The sequence below is a fragment of the Rattus rattus genome, chromosome 3 (genome assembly GCF_011064425.1).
Source record: "Rattus rattus isolate New Zealand chromosome 3, Rrattus_CSIRO_v1, whole genome shotgun sequence".
Taxonomy (NCBI): Eukaryota; Metazoa; Chordata; class Mammalia; order Rodentia; family Muridae; genus Rattus; species Rattus rattus.
The window spans coordinates 216,725,961-216,752,585 of NC_046156.1; the positions used below are offsets into that span (position 1 = coordinate 216,725,961).

Consider the following 26,625-nt stretch of genomic DNA (forward strand, 5'->3'; position numbering starts at 1 on the left):
GGGAGAACCCGGAGATCTGACTGTGAATTTCCGGAATCAGGGAGACAGAGAGCTTCTCCTACCCGGGCGGTGGATTCGAGACCCAACCCCGTCCGAGGTTGCGTTCGGCTGGATATATCAATCCAGGCACGGACGAGCGTGCATAGACGCACTGTTGTTTCTTTTTGGAATTTCATTTTTGTGTTTAGTTCTTTTCTTCTTCACAATGGGACAGTCCGTGTCCACTCCGTTGAGCCAAACTTTGAATCATTGGTCAGAGGTTAAAACTAGAGCCCAAAATTTGTCTGTGGAAGTGAGAAAGGAACGCTGGCAGACTTACTGTGCATCTGAGTGACCGACGTTTGGAGTAGGTTGGCCACCAGAGGGCACCCTAGACAAAACTGTTATTTTGTCAATTAAAAAGATTGTTTTCCAGCCTGGACCTGGATCTCATCCGGATCAGGTCCCTTACATCGTGGTATGGGAGGACCTTGCCTCTGACCTTCCCCCGTGGCTGAAGCCCTGGTCCCGGGCATCCCCATCCCCATCCTCACGCATATTGGTAGCACAGGAGCTGCAGACGGAGAAGAAGACGACTCCCCAAATTTATCCTGACATCGAAGGTTCTCCAGATGAGGATGAACCCACACCGTCGGCGCCCAGTCCTCCTCCTCCACCCCCTTATCAACATGACAAATCCGAAGGTACTAGAAGCCGGCGTGGAACCAGTCCAGAGGGTCCTTCCTCAGACCCCACCTTCCCACTCAGGGCTTACGGCCCCCCAGTGGATTCCTCTGACCTCCAGCCCTTACAGTATTGGCCTTTTTCCTCGGCCGACCTTTATAATTGGAAAACTAACCATGATTCTTTCTCTGAAAATCCCTCCAGCTTAACTAATCTCATGGAGTCTCTGATGTTCGCTCATCAGCCCACTTGGGTTGATTGTCAGCAACTTTTACAGGTTCTTTTCACCACTGAAGAAAAGGAGCGAATCCTCCTAGAAGCCCGAAAGCACATCCCGGGACCAGATGGAACCCCGACCCAGATGCCCAACCTCATTGATGCCGCCTTCCCCCTTGATCGCCCCCCTTGGGACTATAACACGGCTGAAGGTAGGAAGAGGCTGACCACTTACCGCCAGGCTCTTGTGGCAGGTCTCAAAGGGGCAGCTCGCCGCCCCACTAATTTGGCCAAAGTAAGAGAAGTACTTCAAGGGCCTACAGAGGCCCCCTCTGTGTTCCTAGAGAGCCTCCTTTAGACGTATCAAAGGTATACTCCCTTTGACCCTACGTCTGAGGGACAGCAGGCAGCAGTAGCCATGTCCTTTATAGGCCAGTCCTACCCGGACATCAAGCGTAAGTTACAAAGACTAGAAGGCCTACAAGATCTTACAGTAAGAGACTTAGTTAAGGAAGCAGAGAAAGTGTACCATAAGAGAGAGACAGAGGAAGAGAAGAGAGAGAGAGAGAGAGAGAGAGAGAAAGGAAAGGGAAGAAAGAGAGGATGAGAGAGATAGACGTAGAGACCAGAATTTAACTCGAATACTGGCCGCAGTAGTACCTGAAGGAAACAGGAATGTAGGAAGAAAGACAGGGAACCTGGGCAACCCCCGCCGCCGGAACAACTGGACTTCACTGGAATGGAGAATTTTAGATAGAGACCAGTGCCGCCACTGCAGGAATAAGGGACACTGGGCCAAGGACTGTCCGAACAAGAAGGAAAAGATGCGGGGTCCCAGGACTCTAGCCCTGAGAAACGAAGATGATTAGGACAGTCAGGGCTCATATTCCCTCCCTGAGACTAGGGTAACCTTAGATGTGGAGGGAACCCCCGTGGATTTCCTGGTAGACATGGGGGCAGAGTTTTCAGTTTTACAACACCCCCTGGGGAAGCTTGCTGACAAGACCAGTATGATGGTGGGGGCAACCGGCATGAAGATACACAAATGGACAACGGCTCGACGCGTCAATTTAGGGGCTGGCCGGGTATCGCATTCCTTCCTAGTAGTTCCTGAGTGTCCCACACCCTTGCTCAGTCGAGACTTATTGACTAAAATGAATGCCAAAATACAGTTTTCATCAGAGGGACCCCGAGTGAAGTGGCATTCCCCCAGGCCAGTATACTTCAAATTCATCAATTTGACTGATGAATACCGCATACATGAGAAAGGTAAGAAGATGGACAACCCACAGTGGTGGCTTTCTAAGTTCCCCGAGGCCTGGGCGGAGACCGGGGGAGTTGGGATGGCTTCCCAAGTTCCCCCCCCATAGTGATTACAGTCAAATCGGGCGCTACCCCCATCAGTGTGCGCCAGTACCCTATGAGCAAGGAAGCAAAGGAAGGTATCCGGCCCCATGTAAACAAGTTTTTACAACTGGGCATCCTAACCCCATGCCGGTCCCCCTGGAATACCCCACTATTACCAGTAAAGAAGCCTGGGACATGAGACTATCGACCCGTCCAGGACTTGAGAGAGGTCTACAAAAGGGTAGAAGATGTACATCCCATAGTGCCTAATCCCTACACCCTCCTCAGCACTCTGCCACCAGAGAGGACATGGTATACTGTCTTAGATCTCAAGGATGCTTTCTTTAGTCTGAGACTACATCCCACCAGCCAGCATCTGTTTGCCTTTGAGTGGAAAGACCCGGAATCAGGACATTCTGGACAATTGACCTGGACCAGACTACCACAGGGATTCAAGAATTCACCCACCCTCTTTGATGAGGCTCTACATCGAGACCTGACGATTTTCCGAACCAACAACCCGCAGCTGACTCTCCTTCAATACCTTGATGACCTTCTTCTGAGGGCTGAAACCCAGGGTGAGTGCCAAAAAGGGACTGAACAACTGCTATCTGAATTAGGCCGTCTGGGATACTGGGCGTCGGCGAAGAAAACACAGTTGTGCCGCACCGAGGTGACCTTCCTGGGTTACATCCTCAGGGATGGTAAGCGATGGCTCACTGAAGCCCAGAAAAAGACTGTGCTCCAGATACCTGTACCTCAGACACCTCGACAGGTGAGGGAACTCCTAGGCACCGCCGGGTTCTGCCGGCTGTGGATTCCTGGGTTCACCACGCTGGCTGCCCCCCCCCCACACCTTGACCAGGTCAGAGACTGAGTTCCAGTGGAAGGCCGAACATTAAGCAGCCTTTGATGCCATCAAACAGGCCTTATTGACTGCACCTGCTCTAGTCCTGCCTGTTCTAACCAAGCCTTTTACGCTGTTTGTAGATGAGAGAGCGGGGGTGGCAAAGGGAGTGCTGACCCAGACCCAGGGTCCCTGGAAACTGCCTGTGGCGTACCTTTCCAAAAAGCTAGACCCTGTGGTTAGTGGCTGGCCATCCTGCCTCAAGATCATCGCAGCAGTAGCCATTTTGGTAAAAGACTCTGATAAACTAACCCTAGGTCAGCCAGTAACGATTATAGCCCCACACGCTCTAGAAAGTGTCATCCGGCAGCCCCCAGACAGGTGGATAACTAATGCCCGCCTGACTCACTACCAGAGTCTACTGCTAAATGATAGAGTTTCTTTTGGAGCTCCTGTCATCCTAAATCTAGCCACGCTGCTCCCAGAGACAACAGGTCAAAATCCAATACATGTGTGTGCCGACATCTTGGCTGAGGCCTCTAGTACCAGAGAGGATCTGACGGATGTCCCCCTACCGGGCTGCCCCTCCTGGTTCACAGATGGCAGCAGTTTCCTGGTGGAAGGAAAGAGAAAGGAGGGAGAGGCAGTGGTGGATGGGAAAAGGACCATTTGGTCCAGTGGACTGCCTGAGGGCACCTCAGCCCAGAAGGCTGAATTAATAGCCCTCACTCAGGCATTGAGACTGGCGGAAGGAAAAAACATTAACATCTACACTGACAGCCGCTACGCCTTCGCCACTGCACATGTTCATGGGGCCATCTACCGGCAGAGAGGTCTCTTAACATCCACGGGAAAAGAGATTAAAAATAAAGATGAAATCCTCAGCCTCCTAGAGGCAGTACACCTCCCAAAAAAGGTAGCCATCATCCACTGTCCCGGACATCAGGGGGGACAGGATGCTGTGGCCAGAGGTAACCGTATGGCAGACGCCACCCCCAAACAGGCCGCGCTCGGGGCCATGATTCTGACAGTGGTAAATGAAGAGCTTCCCCCAAACCTAAGAGATTCTAGCTTCCAATACACCCAAGAAGAGCTAGAGGAATTTCATCGGTCTGATTGGGTACAAGGATTTTCTCCCTGCGGTGTGGCAGAGACAGCAGATGGCAAACAAGTCCTCCCAAACAAGGAGGGATGCGACTTCGTTACCAACTTCCATCGTCTGACCCACCTAGGTACAAGGAAGTTGATAAAACTTGTGAACTCCTCTAAATACTATGTTCAGAGATTATCAGACTTAGCCCAAGAGGTTGTGCAGAGCTACCAAGCCTGTGCTCTCGTCAACTCCAATAGACCCCCGTCCCTCCATGGCAAGAGGCTTAGGGGGGATAGACCGGGGGCTCATTGGGAAGTTGACTTTACAGAAATAACTCCAGCCAGGTATGGTAATAAATATCTACTAGTGTTCGTAGACACCTTCTCAGGTTGGGTAGAAGCATTCCCTACCCACTCGGAAACAGCTCAAGTGGTGGCCAAGAAGATACTGGAAGAGATCTTTCCGCGGTTCGGACTCCCCAAGGTAATTGGGTCTGACAGTGGACCTGCTTTTGTTGCCCAGGTAAGTCAGGGGCTGGCCAGTCAGCTGGGGATTAATTGGAAATTGCATTGTGCTTACAGACCCCAGAGCTCAGGACAGGTAGAAAGAATGAATAGAACCTTAAAAGAGACCTTGACTAAATTAGCCTTAGAGACCGGCGGGAAAGATTGGACAATTCTCCTTCCCTTCGCCCTGTTCCGTGCTCGGAACACCCCCGGAAGGTTTAAGCTGACACCGTATGAGATCCTATGGGGCAGCCCGCCCCCTGTGGGTGAAGCAAGGGGAATACATGATCCTGACCCATATCTTTCTCAACCCCTCCTCACCTGCCTCAGAGCTCTTGAGATTGTCAGACGCCAGGTGTGGGACTTGCTGAAGGAGACCTACCAGACAGAGAGCCCCGAAATCCCTCACGGATTCTAAGTCGGAGATCTGGTTCTGATCAGACGACGCTGAGCAGGAAATCTTGAGCCCCGCTGGAAAGGACCTTATTCGGTTCTACTCACCACCCCAACCACTATAAAGGTCGACGGAATAGCCGCCTGGATCCACGCGTCACACGCAAAGAAGGCTCCCAAGACCCCTGAAGATGAATGGACTGTGGAAAGGACTCCTCACCGTCTTAAGCTTCGCCTCCGTCGCCGTTTCAACCTGGGTGAGGACATCGAATAACGATCCACACTCCCCTCAACAACTGACTTGGCAGGTCTTCTCCCCCACCGGAGATCTGGTATGGTCTGTCACGGGTAAACACGCCCTTTGGACCTGGTGGCCCCCGCTTTACCCAGAATGGTGCAGATTAGCAGCAGGCTCCAACGGGTGGCCCATGGGTGACTTTGCCCTCTCCAAAAATATACAGAGGATACGACGAAGTCCCCGGGTCAGAACTTCCAGGATGGGATCCATACCCCGCCCTGAATGTTCATCCTCCACGGAGAGACAGTTTCTGACTATGTCTGCCCTAAAGAACAGCCCCTTAAGTCTGATGTGTGGAAATGTGGAGGCAAATCACATTTTTTCTGTTATCATTGGGGCTGTGAGACTACAGGGCAGGTGGATTGGAACCCCTCATCTACTTGGGATTCTATAGAGGTCAAATGGGCTCAGGACAGGGTTGCCACCCTCAACATCACCTTCACCCAGAGGGGTAAAACATACACCAAAGACTGGTTCCGAACCCAACGCTGGGGACTGCACCTATATGTAAATGGAGCAGATTCCGGAATCCTTTTAGATATTAGGCTTAAGGCAGAATCTGTTAGCCCCAAGGTCATAGGTCCTAACTCCGTTCTCAGAAATCGGATACCTCTCACCAGACTCAAGCCCAAGGCCACTACTACTTTAAGACCTGAGACTCTTATACCCACCGGGGACATGACCACAGAAGACAACCTGGCCCCCCACTTGCCGGGTGCCCAAGAATGCATGTTTAGGTTAGTTCAAGGTGCCTTCCAGGCTCTAAATTATTCCAATCCCAATTTGACTTCAGAGTGTTGGCTTTGTCTTTCCACGAGCCCCCCTTATTATGAGGGAATAGCGACCTCGGCCAACTTCACTAAAGACACTAGCCCTGAGGCTTGCCTTTATACTAACAAGCCCCGGCTAACTTTAACTGAGGTATCAGGAGAAGGGACCTGTGTGGGTAAGGTTCCCCCGACCCACAGACATCTATGTCGCTATGTTATCCCAGCTGACACTCCCTCCGGTACTACCTCTTACCTGATTCCTCCTCCGGGGTATTGGTGGGCCTGTAATTCTGGCCTCACTCCCTATTTGGCTGACTCAGTGATCAATAATATTTCGGATTACTGTGTAATGGTCCAGCTGGTCCCAAGAATTTACTATCACCCCTCTGAAGAACTCTTGTCTTTATATGGTCAAAGTCCTAGGACTAAAAGAGAGCCCATCTTGCTAACCGTAGCTGTACTCCTGGGCTTAGGAGTAGCCGCTGGAGTAGGCACCGGGTCAGCCGCTTTAATCACGGGGCCACAACAATTACAACAAGGACTAACAGCTTTGAATTCTGCCATTTCTGAGGACATAGAGGCCCTAGAGAAATCCATCAGTCACCTAGAAGAATCCCTGACTTCACTGTCAGAAGTGGTGCTTCAAAATAGAAGGAGGTTAGATTTACTATTTCTAAAAGAAGGGGGGCTATGTGCTGCTATGAGGGAAGAATGTTGTTTTTACCTCAATCACTCCGGGACCATTAAAGATTCTATGGCTAAACTTAGAGAGAGGCTAGACAAGAGATGACGAGAACGAGAGGCCACTGATAGTTGGTTTCAAAGCTGGTTTAACAGGTCCCCATGGCTTACCACCCTACTGTCAGCCTTAGCTGGTCCCTTGATTATCCTCCTTCTCCTACTCACCTTTGGGCCCTGCATAATAAATCGCCTTACGGCTTTTGTCAGGGAGTGGATTAGCGCTGTACACTTCCTCATGTTAAGACAACAATACCAAGCTGTTTTGCCAGATGAAGCTGAGTCCTCCATGTAGTTCTAAGATTAGAACTACTCACAACAAGTAGAGGGGAATGAAGAGTTAAATTTTACAAAGTCCAGGCATGCCTCACCAACCCGGCTATCAGCCCCCAAGGACACTGGCCATCTGGAGCCACACCCTCCCCTTCCCTCACTCCCTAAAGATGAGTCATCCCCCTGCTGAGTCACCCTACCCACATTGCTGAGATGCTAGATTGCACGTATTCTTTGCTGATGTAACTCCGTGCCAAAAGTAACTGTGCACCATTTGAATCAGCCAATCATGTGTAACCCCGTGAAATCCCCTGGCTTTCCGTATATAAACCCCTGCCTTTAGAGGCTCGTGGTTGACTCCTCTATCTCCTGTGTGAGATACGTGTAGTCCCGAGATCTCCTTAAGAAAACTGCCTCTTGCTGTTACATCAAGATTGGCTTCTCGTGTGTTTCCTGGGGCACGCCAAATCCCCCGAGACTGGAGCAAGAGTCTCCCTAATTTGGGGTTCTTTCAGAGCATTTTTGGGTATATGCCCAGGAGTGGTATTACTGGTTCTTGAGGTTTTGGTTGGTCCTTCAACCAAAAATCGCCCAGGACCAAATGTTGTTTGTGCAGAATTATACCAGACTTTCAAAGAAGAGTAAATACCAATACTCCTCAAACTAGTCCACAAAATAGAACAGAAGGAACACTGCCAAACTCATTCTATGACACCACAGTCACCCTGATGCTTAAACCACACTAAGACTCAATAAAAATGAGAATTCCAAACTGATTTCTCTGATGAAATTGGTGCAAAAACAGTCAATTAAATGCATGCAAAATGAATCCAGGAGCACATCAAAGACATAATCCATCAAGATCAAGCAGATTCAAAACAGGGATGCAGGAAGAATGGTTCAATATATGAAAATGCATCAGTGTAATACACCATATAAACAAACTGAAAGAAAGACAAACACATGATCATCTCATCAGATGCTGAAAAGGCCTTGGCTAAAATCCAGTACCTGTAGGTTTTTAAGTAGCAGCAATAAATGAGCAGTTGGAAATAAGAAAGCCCCTCAGTCTCTGATGCTCTTATAAAAGTCTTTATCAACCCTTTAACATTATCTCTACATTTGTTGTCAACAATAAAATAAACCTATATCATACGCACACCTTCTTCAAACTAGTATCATTGTTATATTTTATATGTAGCCAAATCTATCCCTGGTTGGTACAGATGTCAATGCTTTGAGTAGAAAGAAAGAAAAGGAATCTAAAATTCAGAAATTAAGAATAGGTATAAGGAATAATATCCACTATAATCATAGGCTTATGGACATGTACCAAAATATCTCTCAAATTATCAACTGATACATTAAAAAAATGTATGAGTACAATATTTAGAAAATGTGAGAGTTTGCTTAGTTCTAGAATGCTACCATACAAAGCACATTCCTAATCCTCCTAAAACGGATCGGGTCTGGAGCAGAAATGCTCAGATACACCATTTTGCTCAAAAAAAAAATTGCTACATTTGCCAGTTAAGGCAGGTATTTAAAATGTCATCAATCCGTGTCTTTTTCAACAATAAAAAGCAATTTACCACAGACTAGACTCCAGCAAGTGCAAGATCAAAGCTTCAGCAGGTTTGTTGCTTGGTGAAAGTCCATTTCCTCAGTCACAGTTGGTGATTTCTCAGTGCATTCTCACTTCCACCTTAGAGCTCCACATTTCCTCAGATTCAGCGTATTTTAAAAGAGAAAGTTGTCTTTCTTTTTCTAATTTTATGTTTTTCAATATTTTATTTATTTGCATTTCAGATGTTATCCCCTTTTCTCTCCTCTCCCGTACCCCCTCCCTCTCCCCCTGCTTCTGTGAGGATGCTCCCTTTCCCACTCACCCACCCTGGCATTACCCTACACTGGGGAAACAAGTCTTCACAGGACCAAGAGCTTTTCCTCCTACTGATGCTGAATAGTGCCATCCTCTGCTACATATGTGGCTGGAGTCATGGATCCCTCCATGTGTCCAATGCAGTCCATTCTGCTCTCAGATTCATGATACTTCCTTGCATGCATCACTACGTCTGGTTTTAGGGTTTCAACATGGAATCTGAGGTGAACACCAGAATTCATATTTTAGAACTGCTCTTGTATTACCTTGCTTTTGCTTTTGTGATTAAAAAAAAAACACACTGACAAAAGCAATCTAGAGGAGGAAGCATTTATTCTAGCTCACATTTGTAGACAGCAGTCATCATTTGGGTGAGTCAAAGGAACAGGCATTTATACAACTGCTCACATTTATACTTTAGTCAAGAAAAAATAAGAATGAATTAAGGCATTCATGTTTGTGTTTGACTGACTTTCACTCCTACACTATTCAGAATCCTTTCCCTTCAGAATGTTGCCAAGCACAGTGAGTGAGTCTTCCCACACTAATTAACATATAATATAATCAATATATTCATACACATACATGGCCTCAAGTCAACGTAGTCCATGTAATCTCTTACTAAAAATCTTTCCTCTACTTGTCCTAGTTACCTTTATATTAATTTGATACCAGTAAGAGTCACTTTGAAAGAGGAAACTTGAACTGTGAAACTGCCCAAACCAGATTAGCAGTAACTTCAGTTCCAGGGCATATGATACCCTCTTCTGACCTCTGCATATGTACATGTGTACATATGTACATATGTAGTGCACACACATACATGTAGGCAAAACACTCACATATATAAATAAAAAATCTACATAAATGTTTAAATAAAAGGAAGTAAAGGTGCACTGTTTAAAAACAAAGAAATCAATCAGTCTTTGTTCAGAGTTGCAATGATGGTTAAAGAGTAACCTTCAAAAAGTCAAGAAAAAGAGGATGGGAGTTGATATGTGGTTATGGCAGAGTGGCCCAAAGCTGGTGAACAGCAGATGCTGCCCTTAATACTGCCAATGATCTACTATAATACAAAACTTAAAAAACAAGAACACTTGCATCATAAAAAAAGTACTTAAGGATAAATCTCAAGAACTATATATCAGCTATAAAAGAAAAAAGAAAACAACAAATGTAAGAGATGAGTCAGGCTCATGAATGGAACAACATCAGTTTTCTAAATCAAAATACAAATAAAAATCCAAGCAGGTTATTTGGTATGTCCTGACATAGTGGTTTCAAAGCTTTTGGTCTGGCAAAAGACCTAGAAAGCTAAAAGAACATAGATTAAAGACCATTAAAAGTCAATACTTAAGACAACATGATCTAGAGGGAAATAGAAATAGAAACCCATAGAAAAAAGATAAAGTGAAGATCAGGAAGTGAGTGCCCAGTGATTTATGAATCAGAGAGCATCAGATCATTTGTGATCCAGCACTCAGGAAAAGAATTAAAACTCAAAATAGTAAAACTTTATTTGTCAAAGTGAAAAGTCCCTGACAAGGACCATTCATCAGTGGCATTGTGCTTGCCTAGAATGTCTAAGGCTCTGAATTCAAGCCACAGTATCACAAGCAAACAAAAACAGAAAGGGCCCATTAGAAAGTAGCTGGCTGCTTCTCATAAATCTCATCTTATTTGAGGACTCAAACCTGCCTGATAGCAAAAGTATCAGACCTATCTTGGACTATTGACTTCCTCCTTACAGATTTAGCAATAGTATCCACCCTTGATAACACATAAATGTTATCAAGATCTCTGGTGTATGAACACATGCACACAAGTGAGAGTACCTGCACAGAATCATATGTACTCATGCATATATACAAATATCACAGTACATATACACATAAACACGCATACATACACACACCTAAAAAGTATATCCATGCATTTAATTTACAGTAAGTAGAAATACACTGAATTCTATATAAAAAAAAATAAACGAAAGTTAGGTTCACCAGTAGACAAAAGTACTGTCAACTATATTATTATCTCTCAAATGCTACATGGAATATGAACACACATAGTCCACAAGTTTGGATGAAGTCTTTCCACAACATTCTGTCTCCCTGATTTTCTTGAAGGTTATGAAACTGAAATCAGGAAGGTCAGATTTATAGACCTTAAGAGACAAAATTGTCACATTTGAAACTACATCCTCATGCAAGGGAAACATCTTCAGTAGCAAAAGTGCTTTGTGTATGTGTAAAGAACCCCATGCATGTCAGATCCCCAAATACAAATATAAAGCTACGTGTGCCAGTAAGTATCTGCTCCCCAGTGGTGGGATAAGGTAGAGAAAGATGATCTCAAGAGTTACTTACCAGCTAGACTGTGAAGAGCAATAGAGAAAGATACCTAAAGAAGACCTCTGGCCTTCACATGCATATACCACACATATAACATCATCATTAAAGCCACATCCACACAAGATCTTTAAGGAAAAGTAGGTTGAAGTACACTGAATTCTCACTAAGGGTTTTAGTTGCCTGAACTTCTAATTAAACCAATACAGAACTGTTAATAACAGTGCACTAAGTGATAGGATTCCCAGGCCTCCAGATCTCTAGCAGTCGTGGGGGAAAGGTTAACAAATACTCTCCAAATCCTAGCTCAGTTGTAACTATCCAGAACAATCTCATTACCAGATGCCAGCAGGACAGGAAGAAGCATGTTCCTTACAATTGATATTGATCATGACTATGGAAGTCATGCATCCTATATCCCCTGTACAAATGCAATAAGCCATTGCAGGACACATGTAATAAGCCAATGTAAGCCAAGTGTGTTCATCTACAGTTATCAAGACTGTTTTTCTAAGGTTTCTTTGTCTTCTAATGCTTAAAAGGAAGCTAAATATTTATGTCCCGCAATTCAACATGCATTTGATTAAGTGTATATGTTTCTCTAAAGGTAATAGAGTTTCTGTTCTTGTTCTCTTGGGTGATTTGTCCACACCCTGAATGGAGGGGGTATTAAAAAAAATAAATATCTTAGCAGCATATTTCAGCCATGCTAACAAGAAGGTTAACCAGGGGGTCCTTGCATACGTTAATATATAACCATGGAAAACCCATGTTCAGCATTGCCATTTCACAGAGAACTGAGAAAAAATAAAAAGAGCAGGCTCTAGGGTCACCAGATCCTTGGACAATGTTCATACAAGGTCAGAAGTAAGTCTGTGGTATTTCTAGACAGTTCCCATATCTTAACTATCACTTATTTCACGAGTGAGTAATCACTTTTAAAGTCTATTATCTTAATTAATAAATCCTTTGTTGGTACCAAGATAATGATAATTGAAAGGCTTATCATCCCTGCAGGGGCAGGGGTGACTTCCAGTGGCTACAATGTCAACTAGAGTGCTTCAAATGTTAGCCAGCTGCCATAAATTCCACTGATAGGAACATATAATAATGCACTTTAAATAATGTAGCTTTACCCATCTTCGTCATTGTGTTTTGAACATATCAGAGGCAGATAGCTTGTATCCTAGACAGCTCAGTCTAAGGGACATAATGCTGAAGCAAAGTGTTTGTCACCAGAAATCTTAGAGATATAAATGCAGCACAAAGGATTAAACTTAAGTTCTTCCTTTTGAAAAAAAGGAACTTCTCTTTTTCAGATTTATGTTCATTTTAATAGGAATTAAATCTATCATAAATCCTGCCACATATCTCAGTAGGCAACGTTCAACTGGAATGCCAGGACTATTTTTCCTCGCTTGTAGCTGATCAGTAGAATATCAGTTGCCTCTAACTTCTCCAAGCAACATAAATGGACATCAGAGCCAAAGCACAAACAGATTCACTAACACAGAGCACAGTTATAACACTTGTTATTTTGGGGCAGATACTACAGAACGTGCATGAACAAGTGCACAATGCCAGGTCAACAACAAGTGACCTGCCTGAGGTCATACAATGCATTTATAGTAATAACGAGACAGTGGCTTACCACCAGCCCCACTTGTGCCTTTACTCAAACGGCTCAATGTCAGTAGGTTCCCCGGAGTCACCTCACTGAGCATTGGCATTGCCTTTTCTGCCTTGGTGCTTTTTATTGTATTGGATGCATTTTAATCATCAGTATAACTTGCTGTTATATAATTGCCAGGATATTTTGTCCATTCTGTCATTTTCTATGTTCCAAGGTGAGGTCAGTGTCTGGGACACAGTGCACTGAATCAGCTCCTCATGTTCATTCAAATTTAACAATGCTCACCCCTGTGATCAAATGATAGATCACCAATATGACATTATTCCTTTTTTCCCAGTAATATAATTAGAAAAATTATTGGAGGGTTCTGGTTTAAGAGTAACTATTTTCAATGTCTAAAAATATCAGCAACTGAATTTTAATGCATCAATGATAGCTTGACTCCATCTATGCAATGGGCAAAGCACTTTCACTAAGCCGAGGAACATGAGTCTGATCTCTAGTATCCGTATAATAGAATAGACTTTCACACATTGTTCCCTAGCCTCTATATGTGGGGATGTGCACAGGTATGTGTGCACACATATACACATACATATGCTCAGACACATGCACACGCGCGCACACACACACACACACACACACACACACACACATACACACACACCAAATATGTACAATTTTTACATAGGTTGATGTGATGAATGAACAAGGGTCTTGATAAATGAAACATATGATACAACAAATATAATAAGATATTAATTATAGAATCTTTGTGTTGAATTCATAAAATGCAAAAGATCAACTTTTCTAATTTTTAAATTTCCCAAAATGAGATTTTTTTTTGAATAGGTGTCATCTAGGAGTGTGATTAAGCGGTAGACTGTTTGCTTAAAACTTGCAAGGTCCTGGGTATAATCCCTAGTACTGGAAAATATCACTGTGTTGGAAACATACCTCAAAAGAAAATAAACAAAGAAAAGAAAATGTTCTAGTAAAGGCATGCTTAGTTTTGAAATCAGTAAAGATCCACTGTCTTTCTTTCTCTTGAAACATATATGATTACACAAAAGACATATATACCTTTTATATTGAAAATACATTTCTTTATTCAATCAAAATAAGTTTTGAGACCTATTGATTGTAACTAATGACTATTATCAAAACACACAGAATCATTATCAAACCCTTGTCAATAATTAGTGATTTATCTACTCACCATAATGAGGTACACTCAGTAGTACCAAAGACATATTTTTAGTAAAATGAGAAAAGAAAATAAACTGTGATTTGACCAAACCAGTTCTAAAATACAAAATGGAAGCACTAGTCAACACTTGGTTTTCCAGAGAAAACTGATATATTATCAGTTTTGTATGATACACACAAACATACAAAACATAAAGACAAATGCTATCGCTTTGGTTTTGCTTTAAGTATTTATTTATTCTTTGAGAATTTCATGCAACATGAACCTTAATACATATTTTTTTATTTTTAAAGTTAAAATGGAATTATATCACTTCTCTTTCCTCTTCTCATCACTTCCATGTAACCCCACGACATTATTTCCCGAATTTGCAACCTCCTTTTCTTTTGTTATATATGTATAAATGTGTATCTATGTGTATAATATATACACTTAAATGTATACAAATAATTTATGTAACTAAAATATGATTCCTTATGATCTTTTCAATATTCTTGGTGTTATTTTTTCCCCTTCTCCCTCCCCTTTCATCCCTCTGGATTAAGTTCCTCCCCAGTAAAACCCTTCCTCCATTTTTTTTTCATTTCTCCTTCAGGTAACTTGAACCCTGCTAGTTTCCATATGGTCTCCTTTTACTTCCTGATTTCTGCAGTTACTCCAGGTTTTATATTTGCTTCTGAATTTTGGAGCAAGAGATGACAGGTGACAGAGAAAAATGTAACATTTGTCTTTCTAAGTCACATGGCAGATTTGGGGCTTTTTTTTAACTGTTTTATGATTCTCTTCTCTTACATCCATTGTGGCTCCACCAATATGCAATCTGGTCAACCATGAATCAAGACCCCTATTGATCAAAGGCTATTTATCTTAGTCACAGGTAAGGGAGAACCCAATACAATGTAACTGAGAAAGGAGCTACTCTGTAACTATGACGTTTGTCACTTACTGATGCTGTGAAGGACAGTGTTACTTCGCATTTAAAAGGCAAAATTTGTTCTTTCTGCATAGTGGAGACTTCCATATGTATAATGCCTAGATAGATTAAATTCTCAACTAACCCATGTTCTCTTTAATCAGTCAGATTGAGATTTAAGCTGCAAATCCTGCTGTCACTAAGGCATGCATTTGTTGTTCTGGAGGCAAAAGTTAAGTAGGAAGCAGTGCAGTTTTAGTAAAAGACTTTCTCATTGCTAAATTTTATTGCAAAGTGAGATTGTATTTGAAATTTTCATTCAAGGATCATCTACAATGATTCAAGAAAATTCCATGACTCTCTCGTAGTAGAACTCCCACAGAAGAAAGTTTTCCATAAAAAAAGATACAAAAGCATAAAGTGATACACAGAGTACAAAAAGTCACAAATGACTCAGTGAGAATAAACAAAAGAAAGTATCAATAAAACATAGATACATAAAACATTCAGCACACAAAGCTAGTTCTAGGGTCAGATGAGTTCCCTCTCTGAACACAGAGAGATATCTGTAAGTTATCATTCCCATTCCATGTCCTCTAGGGTCAGTTGTAAAGTTCGCCTCCATAAAAAGATCTTTACCAATCCTACAACAGATAGAGGGCTTATATCCAAAATATACAAAGAACTGAAGAAGTTAGACAGCAGGGAGACAAATAACCCTATTAAAAAATGGGGTTCAGAGCTAAACAGAGAATTCACAGCTGAGGAATGCCGAATGGCTGAGAAACACCTAAAGAAATGTTCAACATCGTTAGTCATAAGGGAAATGCAAATCAAAACAACCCTGAGATTTCACCTCACACCAGTGAGAATGGCTAAGATCAAAAACTCAGGTGACAGCAAATGCTGGCGAGGATGTGGGGAAAGGGGAACACTCCTCCATTGTTGGTGGGGTTGCAGACTGGTACAACCATTCTGGAAATCAGTCTGGAGGTTCCTCAGAAAATTGGACATTGAACTGCCTGAGGATCCAGCTATACCTCTCCTGGGCATATACCCAAAAGATGCCCCAACATATAAAAAAGACACGTGCTCCACTATGTTCATCGCAGCCTTATTTATAATAGCCAGAAGCTGGAAAGAACCCAGATGCCCTTCAACAGAGGAATGGATACAGAAAATGTGGTACATCTACACAATGGAATATTACTCAGCTATCAAAAACAATGACTTTGTGAAATTCGTAGGCAAATGGTTGGAACTGGAAACTATCATCCTGAGTGAGCTAACCCAATCACAGAAAGACATACATGGTATGTACTCATTGATAAGTGGCTATTAGCCCAAATGCTTGAATTACCCTAGATGCCTAGAACAAATGAAACTCAAGACGGATGATCAAAATGTGAATGCAGATCGCTCCTGAGAGACACAGCCAGAATACAGCAAATACAGAGGCGTATGCCAGCAGGAAACCACTGAACTGAGAACAGGACCCCTGTTGAAGGAATCAGAGAAAGAACTGGAAGAGCTTGAAGGAGCTCGAGACCCCATATGTACAGCAATGCCAACCAACCAGAGCTTCCAGGGACTAAGCCACTACCAAAAGACTATACATCGACTGACCCTGGACTCTGACCTCGTAGGTTGCAATGAATATCCTAGTAAGAGCACCAGTGGAAGGGAAGCCCTGGGTCCTGCTAAGACTGAACCCCTAGTGAACTAGACTGTTGGGGAGAGGGCAGCAATGGGGGGGGTTGGGAGGAACACCCATAAGGAAGGGGAGGGGGAGGGGATGTTTACCGGAAACCGGGAAAGGGAATAACACTCGAAATGTACATAAGAAATACTCAAGTTAATAATAAAAAAAAAAAAAAAAAGTTCGCCTCCATAGGGACACACTCTACCTTCTTAAACATGTCTAATGTATCTGACATCATTATCTCCTTCTGGAAGATTCAACTAAATTAATAAATTTTTATAGCCAGCACTCCAGAGGCAATTATACCATATCACTTTACTCTTCTATGATTAGGTTCACTAAAGAAAGATTTTGTGCTGTTTTACTCTTAATATTTTAAAGTATTCAACCCTGTCTACATATACTCTGAATACTATACCATGTTAATAAAGCTGCATCTGCTCTTATGTTTATCTTGTAGAACACGGTACTGACAGATTTCAAATCTACTTTCTTTGTGCTCCAAACACTTTGTGTTTCTTTCTCCAGAAATAAAACATTTAGTGATAGTTATTACTTGTAAAAAGGAAAACAAAGAATTCTCAGATCAAAGGCTATTGATCCCAACTCCAAAGTCATTGTCACATCTCACATACCTAGCACCAAAAGACCACTTTTTTTACTGGATATTTTTTACTTACATTTCAAATATTACCCCTATTCAGATTTCCCATTCATAAGCCTCCAATCCTTTCCCCCTTCCCCTGCTTCTATGAGGGTGTTCCTCCATCCATCCACACACCCCTGCCTGCCTCCCAACCCTCACATTCCCCTACACTGCAGCATTGAGCCATGGCAGGAACAAAAGCTTCTCCTCTCATTGATGCCCAACAAGGTCATCCTTTGCTATATATGCAGCTGGAGCCATGCATCTGTCCATTGGTACAGAGACAGGCAGGTAGATCAGTGGAATGGAATTGAAGACCCAGAAATGAACCCACACACACTGTCACTTGTTTTTGACAAAGGAGCTAAAGCCATCCAATGGGGAAAAGACAGCATTTTCAACAAGTGGTGCTGGTTCAACTGGCAGTCAGCATGTAGAAGAATGCAAATCGATTCATTCTTATTGCCCTGCACAAAGCTCAAGTCCAAGTAGATCAAGGACCTCCACATCAAACCAGATACACTGAAACTAATAGAAGAAAAAGTGGGGAAGAGCCTTGAACACATGGGCACTGGAGAAATTTCCTGAACAGAACACCGATGGCTTATGCTCTAAGATCAAGAATCAACAAATGGGACTTCATAAAATTGCAAAGCTTCTGTAAGGCAAAGGACACTGTCATTAGGACAAAACAGCAACCAACAGATTGAGAAAGGATCTTTACCAATCCTACATCTGACACAGGACTAATATCCAATATATACAAAGAACTCAAGAAGTTAGACTCCAGAGAAGGAAATAACCCTATTAAAAATGGGGTACAGAGGTAAACAAAGAAATATTAACTGAAGAATATCAAATGGCTGAGAACCACCTAAAGAAATGTTCAACATCCTTAGTCATGAGGGAATGCAAATCAAAACAACCCTGAGATTCTACCTTACACCAATCAGAATGGCTAAGATCAAAAACTCAGGAGACAACGGATGCTGACGAGGATGTGGAGAAAAGGGAACACTCCTCCATTGTTGATGGGATTGCAAACTGGTACAACCACTCTGGAAATCAATCTTGTCAGAAAATTGGACATTGTACTACCTGAGGACCCAGATATACCACTACTGGGTATACACCCAAAAGATACTCCAACATACAACAAGGACACATGCTCCACTATGTTCATAGCAGCCTTATTTAAAATAGCCAGAAGCTGAAAAGAACCCTGATGTCCCTCAACAGAGGAATGGATACAGAAAATGTGATACATTTACACAATGGAGTATTACTATTAAAAACAATGACCTTAGGAAATTCATAGGCAAATGGATAGAACTAGAAAACATCATCTTGAGTGAGGTAACACACACACACACACACACACACACACACACACACACACACACAACACACATGCTATGTGCTAACTGATAAGTGGATATTGGCCCAAAAGCTCAGATAACCCAAGAGAAAATCCACAGACCACATGAATCTCAAAAAAGAAAGATGACCAACGGGCGGATGTTTCAGTCCTTCTTAGAACAGGAAACAAAAATATTCACAGGAGGAAATATGGAGACAAGGTTTGGAGCAAAAACTAAAAAACGTCATCCAGAGACTGCCCCTCCTGGAGATCCAGCACATATACAGCCACCAAACCCAGACAATATTGCTGATTCCAAGAAGTGCAAACTGATAGGAGCCTGGTATAGCTGTCTCCTGAGAGGCTCTGCCAGAACATGACAAATACAGAGGCGAATGCTTGCAGCCAACCATTGATCTGAGAACAGGTCTCAATTGGAGGAGATAAGAGAAAGGATTGAAGGAGCTGAAGTAGTTTGCAACCCCAGAAGAACAACAATACCAACCAATCAGAGCTCGCAGGGACTAAAAGGCCACTTGTTAGTTTGTGAGGCAATAAGCCAGTTTCCAAAGCCAAGCTATCTATGTTCACCATCCAGATAAGAGCTAGCATCAACAATAGTTTACTGTTGTTTCCTTACTACTAATGAACAATCAGTCCTCCTAAGCAAACAGTGCATGTACTTAAGAAAAAAAGTCTTCAGTGGATAGTTGAGAATTTTAACAAGGAATCCACTTTTAAAAATACAGCTCCACTTTTTGCCAGTATAAACAGTTATTGTCTTCCTCAAGTGTCACTTTAAAAAAGATTTCACTTTGCTTCTGATTTTTAATAATGAATCTAGGTCTCAGTATAAGTAAAGAATCCTGAAGGCATTTTCAAAAGGAAACATTTTTAGTGTAAATCTGACACATTTGAAAGAGTTCTAAAGTTCTCATTGTCTGCTGTTCCAGTTTGTTGGAAATTTCAGGTCTCCTTCAAAGATTCTCACAGTGTTGTGAAAACATCCAGGTTCTAATAATAGGCTTCAAATATGCGGACAGTACCAACCCCTTTCCTTTCCGCCTTTCTGCTCTCACTGAGACATAGGCTAGTGGGCGCAAAGACAGCAAAACTAGAACTGAACTGAACTGAACTAGAACTACAATGTGAACTGAGACGGGGGGTTGTCCATCTGTTGTAAGATGCTCCACAGATGGTAAAATAGTTACTCAAGGAGAGATGAAAATGACATCTGAGTGTGATGTTAGGATTTCCTTCCAAGATGCAGGCTGCCCAAATATGCTCAAAGGCTGTTTCTCACACAACACGCAAAAGCAGGTCTCCTACCTAAAGTTCTTGTTTTTCAGGGTTTTTTTTTTAGAATTTCATGCATGAGTACTATAGTTACATCATTTCCACATACCATTTACCCATCTCAAAGTCCTGCTCTGTCTTCCATAGTCCCGGCCAAATTATTGACTTCTTCTTCTTTAGTGATAAGATAGTATATATAATATATATTATATAATATAACATATAATATCCAATAATTATATTGTATATAAATACATGTAAAAGAATATATAATTGACAATATTTTTGTGTCCATGTGTTACTCATATATACTTACGGATTGCCCATAGAGACTAGATAACCTATCAGCCTGTCTCCAGGTCCCTGGAGAGAATTGATATTATCCATCAGTCAGTCTGTCTGTCTGTCCATCTATCTATCTCTATGTCTATATCTATCTCATCTCTATCTCTATCTCTATCTCTCTCCACAGATATTCATTACCTGTAGCTGTTCATAAACAAATGAAGCTTTGTGGATTTTGCCCTTCCATTTTGCTGATTCAACGAGTGTTGACCTTGTCTAGACCTTCCATGAGTGGCCATATTGATAAGTAGCATGCTGATAAGCATCATCTATGTTTTTACATCAGATACAATATGGTGACATCTTTGCCAAGGACTCTTTTGATTGCTTGGTCACTCTCACTCACCATAATCATATACCACATAAGAATCTTCTAGAATAGATAATATAAATCAGAAAGGATATTACCTCATACTAACCTTAAAAGGATGACATTATTATCTAATTTGATAGTTGTTAATGTGACTTGAAAATCATAGCCATTCTCAGATTTATAAAATGGTTCTTGTTATAAAACCCAAAAATAAATGGAGTCAAATAGCATCAAATGTGGTAACTTAAGAGTATAGGAATAGGCAAATCCTAGAATTTTGCTATTACCAGTCACCAAGTTCTTTATTCCAGGGAAAAACAGAGGTTATTCTGTTCTGCAGGCTTTTGTAAGCCTTCTCTGAGTATGTGACACCATTGCTTATATCAGGTTATATTGTTTTTTCTTTCACAAAAGTGACAACTGATTGTTGTGTAACAGATGGACCTGCTGATATATTCCTTAGGGGTTAGTTCATTATAGCCACCGTTTTTATTCCTGAGTGAATTCAACCAGAGATAGTATAAAAAGAATTATTGGCCTTTATTTTTACCTATCCAGTCAATTTTTCTACTCAACTAATTAATTTCTTTCTTAATCAACTTTATAACATTCCAAATACAAAAATCTAGATAAAAACATCAGAGGGTCAATTCTGCAAATTTATTTAACTGCCTTGTTTATTATTACCAATCTTGGATAATGTGAAATCATATTTTGAGCATATTAATGTGTGTTTCATATAACAAAGCATCTCATAGTTTTTATGGCCAAATGGATGTGCTAATAAGCTAGGTCAGTATGTGTGCATTGTTCAGCAGTCTGGGCTATACTACGGTGTTTTGGGACACACTTTCCAAGCAGAAGACGAGATGTCCTCCTTGCACACACGAAAGTACAGTTAATGGTAGCTATATGGGGGTCCCACATTACTATCATTCTCTACAAAAATCATCCACCCATTATAGAACACACAGGGAGAAAGGCTGATTTCCATAAATGCCACTATATGCTTATACTACCCTAGTGTTATAAAATCTTAGGCCTATGGTAAAGTTTAGCATCTGGAGTCAGCACTCCCTACATAAAAGAAACCCAATACAACCTTTGTTGCTAAGCACTCATGTGATTATTTGCATGCTACTCTGTGAAGTTCAGGTGCAAGCACTTCAGTTCCACAGATTCTGAGCTGGATCAGACGTAGGAAGTCAGTGCAGGAGCTGTCACAATTCTATGCTGGAACTCAAGCTCCCTCACAATGATGCTATGCTTTTCTCTTAAAATCAAACTGTTCAACATTTTATTAAATATTTAAGAAATGTGTACAATGTACCCTGGTTATATTTACACCACTCGCCCAACTCCATCAGATCCACAACCCCTATACATTCAATGTATTTTTTAATTCCACTAAGTCCAAAGTGCTCCTCAAATTCTCTTATGTTGGGCCAACCCATGAAGCATAATGTTTTTACCATGGGTCACATCCCTAAATAAAATAGAAGCTATCCATTGCTTAGTTTACTGCCTAACTAAGGGTAGAATTTCATGCCCATGTTCTCCTGTTCCATGCTGAAATGGTCTGACTTAATGTTTCAAGAGCATTTTTTTTTCTACCACAACCACCATGAGTGTATAAATGCAACATCCCTCTGGTGTCCACTGTAATTGTCTACCTCTTCCTTTGCCCTGGTGAGCCCTGAGCACGGAGCCCTCGGAGGACAGGACTGATATATATGTGTCCTGTTTGGGGTTGAGTACTCTGGGTTCTCTTGATCTCTGCTTATTGGCCAGTTGGGAGTCAGAACAGGAAGAATCTTGTCTGTGAGGGTTGGGAGATGTACTAATCTACAGAACTAGTAACTAGAAATTGGTTCAGTACTGTGTAAATTCAGGAGAAAAACAACAATTATAACAGGTCGATGACCTGTCTTGCAACTGTTTCTTCATCCTGATAATGGTCCCGAGAGCTTTCATCCTCTGGAGTGGCCCTTAAATATCACAGAGCAGTGCTTGGTTACTTCCGTAACATTTGTTCTACTGCTGAATGAGGGTTCATGTCTTGCCAGGCTGGTCACGTACTAACGCACGGTGTGTACATCAGGGTAACATTGATTGTTGTATTTAAGACTTTCCAATAAATATTATGTAATTGAATATGTATGTTTATAATGAAATAATTGTTAAAATGGATTAAATTAAAATTTACTCTCATGACATTACTGTTTTAAAATCAATATGAAACAAATACGTTTGAAAAATAGAGAAATCATTTCTAAACTGTTAACAAGTTCTAAACTGATTGTCTAAAGGTCAGCATTACCAACTCAGTGCATACTGCCATAATTTCCCTTTATCTTGTTCTATAGTGGGTAATGATACACATTGTTTTCTTCTCACAAAGACATTTAAAACACCATGTTCAGATTCTAAAGCCAGCCTCTATGCACCATTCAAAAGGCATACAGTCAATCAGCGCTCCGAACAGAAAGAAGGTTAGTTCCCAACAAAGTAAAGGTTACTAAAGCTCCGAGAGATCCATGTGATTGCGAGCAGATCAATGTGGCATCGTTCTGAACGCTTTTGCAAGAGCAGCAATGTTATGGTACAGCTCCAAAGAGCAGGAAGTTCAGGAAAGAAAATAAACATAAATGTGACGCTTCATGTGTGTGCATCCCTGTGGGTCCATAAGGAATCTGACCAGATTTTCTAAAGAAGCCATTCCTGCCACAGGAGTAGAGCAGAAGTGTTTTCTTTTCTGCTCACTGAATTTCAGCCTGGAGTGGGTCAGATAAGGGTTTCTGCTGGTTAGAGTCATAAAAATTCTGTTCAATATCTTTTATGAGGAATGACAAATGTAAGAAGATAAACTGTACTGTGCCCAATAAACTATGTGGTCTTTTACTAGAGTCCCAAGCAAAGATTTAACAATGTGTAGTCAATGTCAAACTCATTGGCTAATTCAAAGAAACAAAAGCATCCCACTGAAAAAATTTCTTCCAGGCTGGAAGTTGCTATATTCAGACCAAGGAAACCTTGAGAGCTAGCATGTACTCACAGATATGAAGTCTATTTTAGTTTTGAGTGGCTTGATAAATAACTGCATACCAGGTTAAGCATTATTTAGAAAGGAGCAATATTGAACAATCAACTTGTGACTGAATACCTTTACTAGAAAATTCCTAAAAGCCCTTCCTTTTTAGAAAGGGCCTTTTGTTTTTTTTGTTTGGTTTTTGTTTTTGTTTTTGTTTTTGTTTTTTTTTTTTAGTTCACTAGAATGTAATCTGTGAGTAAATTTTCATACTCCCTCCCTAGAAAGGCTCACTGATCATCTTACTGAGGTGTGTGGTAAGCTATAAACGAGATGTCATGGAGCAGAAAGCTGAGTGAAAACACATGTGTTTTGAGCATTAACAAAGAAATCTGAAGGTTATATTTGCATAGATTTACTATTCTACCAATGCTATGACCAAGGTCCTTAGCTGGCCTTTATTTCTTTAAAATTTTGAAGCACTTATTTCAATATTTTCTTTTGTTTCAATGTTTTTTGTTCTCTATTCCTTTCTCCTATCGTCCTCTTCCTTTTTTCCGTTGTGAATTTAGTATTCTAATAGTTGCATCTAAATGAGTGTATACATACTTGTTATTGCAATAATAATTCCTTGTATGTCTCCAATCTTACTTTAAAATAATTCCCTCTGGGAAGATACTGCTCCTACCAAAGGGATTACAAAGGGTCTCTACTGTGTGTTGCATATACTCCAATCAAATAGTTCAGTCACTATGTTCTCAAGTGACTGTAACCCATCACCTCTCTACACTTCCTGATTTCTAAAACCACAAAGTATCTCATTTGGTAGCATAAACTGCATAACACATAATAATTGCAACAACTTAGTCACAAGCAACAATTTCCACTTATCTTTTTCATTCAATGTGTCTATATACATTGTGTATGTCCTATATCATATATAAGATATACAAAGCAGAGTGATGCTGTTTTACAACAGGCAAATACATTGCACCCTGGTGCCCTCTGTTTAAGACGAAACCTAAAGGAATGTGTATGCATATCGCATGGCTGTGTTCAGTAACAGTGAAGCAGAAACGACTTCTCACAAGTGTCTTTGGTAATAGAGAAAATAAATCCTCAATACTTTGTCACAATGTGGTTTAAATAGAATATTTTTCATATTTTCCATGCTTAAGAAGCTTTCAAAGAAAAATGTTCAGAAGCTATGCAGCTTGCACAACACATTACATGAGAAGGATTGACCATTAAGTTTAACACCATGATTCGTTTTATCAACTTCCCTCAACATTCTAATACTTCTCAAAAATTGTGCATATTGTGTGAGACTATGTGTGCATTACATAAATTAAATTATGCCATCATATCCTTAGAGGAGAGATTTTTTATTATTCAGACAGGGAACAGTCTTTGTTCGGCTATGACAGATTCACAACTAGCTGAGCTAGAATTTAGCTTAGATAGAGTACAAGCAAGTCAAAAGCTTTAGCAAATGAAATAATTATAAAGAGTTTCACAAGTATAATAACCCAGATCCAAAAGATTATGAAGTTTTAGAGAGAAGCCAAATTTTCCGGATGGTGCTGAACACCTGAAATCCTAACAGATAAGATATGGAGGAAAGAGGAGTCAGAAGTCAAGGTCGTCTTTGACTCAAAAGGGAGTTCAAGGCCGCCCTAAGATGTTTCAAAACAAAGAGAAATAAGAATAAAGAAAAAAAAATGACGGGCAAGGGGCTCTCAGTGTTTGCAGCTTCTGTGGTAAAGTAGCTTGGTAATAGAGAGCTTACGATAGGGATTTCAACCTAAAATAAAGATAACTGTGTAAATCTGTAGCTAAATTACTCCACTCTAATTTGTGTTTCATAAATTGAATTGACTTATCTGCCAATAGTTCATTTTTTCCTTTACAGATGAACAGAGCTACAAAGAAGATGTCAACGTGTTGTCAATAGTTTGGGCACATGCAATGGATCACAAAATAATTAGCTTAAGATTGCTCGTGAAATCCACAATTCTTTAATCCCCCCTCTCTGATTAGCTGTGTTCTGTCCCTCAGCTTTTCTTCTTTTCAACAGAAAAAAACTGAGTTTGCCATGTTTCTCCCCCAAACAATAGTAAGTTAAATATGTTAAGGATTTCTTTATATTATCTCTTCCACTAAAGGCAAGTTAAAACTCAGCATCTGGAAAAACAGTGTTCAGGTCAAAGAATTTTAGAAAATGTATATAGTTCTAATGCAGACAAATCAATTTCCAAGACAATGATTCATCATCAGGAAATGAAATAAAACAAATTGCTTTTTCCAACATATATTGACATCAGGAAACAATTCATGCTTAGAACTGAAATATTAGTCCCAGCACCAGGACCTACCACCTTAAGTGATAAAATACACAGGTCAGAATTGGCAATACATACTCATGGCTGATCATGGCTTCTAGTTATTGATCAAAGAGGGGGAAAGTACTTTGCAGGAAAAACACTGTTCTGAATTACAAACATCCATCCTCCTGAGACTCAGCGACTCTCTGGCTTTCTCCCCCTGGAACTGGAAGCAAGAAGTGAGTGCAGCCAGTGTTTAATATCAAGTGAATGTGGTGTTTAATCAATAATCCTCTGCTTTGTTCCCTGATGTAGAAAGCAGGGTCTATTCATTCAGCAAAGGTTAATGCCAAGGGTCAAGTGATTTCACACTCTCTGTAGGATCCACAACATTTCAGTAGTTCAGATGCCCCCGACAGTGATGACTCAGTTGGACTGATTTATTGCCACTCTGTGGCCCTGCTTAATACTAAAGTGC

General features: G+C 41.2%; 1 protein-coding gene across 1 annotated transcript; it reads left to right on the forward strand.

Annotated features, from left to right (window-relative positions):
- The first annotated feature begins 205 nt into the window (after positions 1–205).
- Positions 206–5,339, forward strand: LOC116896087. The gene is given in 4 exon segments (XM_032897065.1): positions 206–1,432; positions 1,434–2,246; positions 2,249–3,070; positions 3,072–5,339. Coding segments are annotated over 4 exon segments (5,130 nt in total).
- Positions 5,340–26,625: the final 21,286 nt, after the last annotated feature.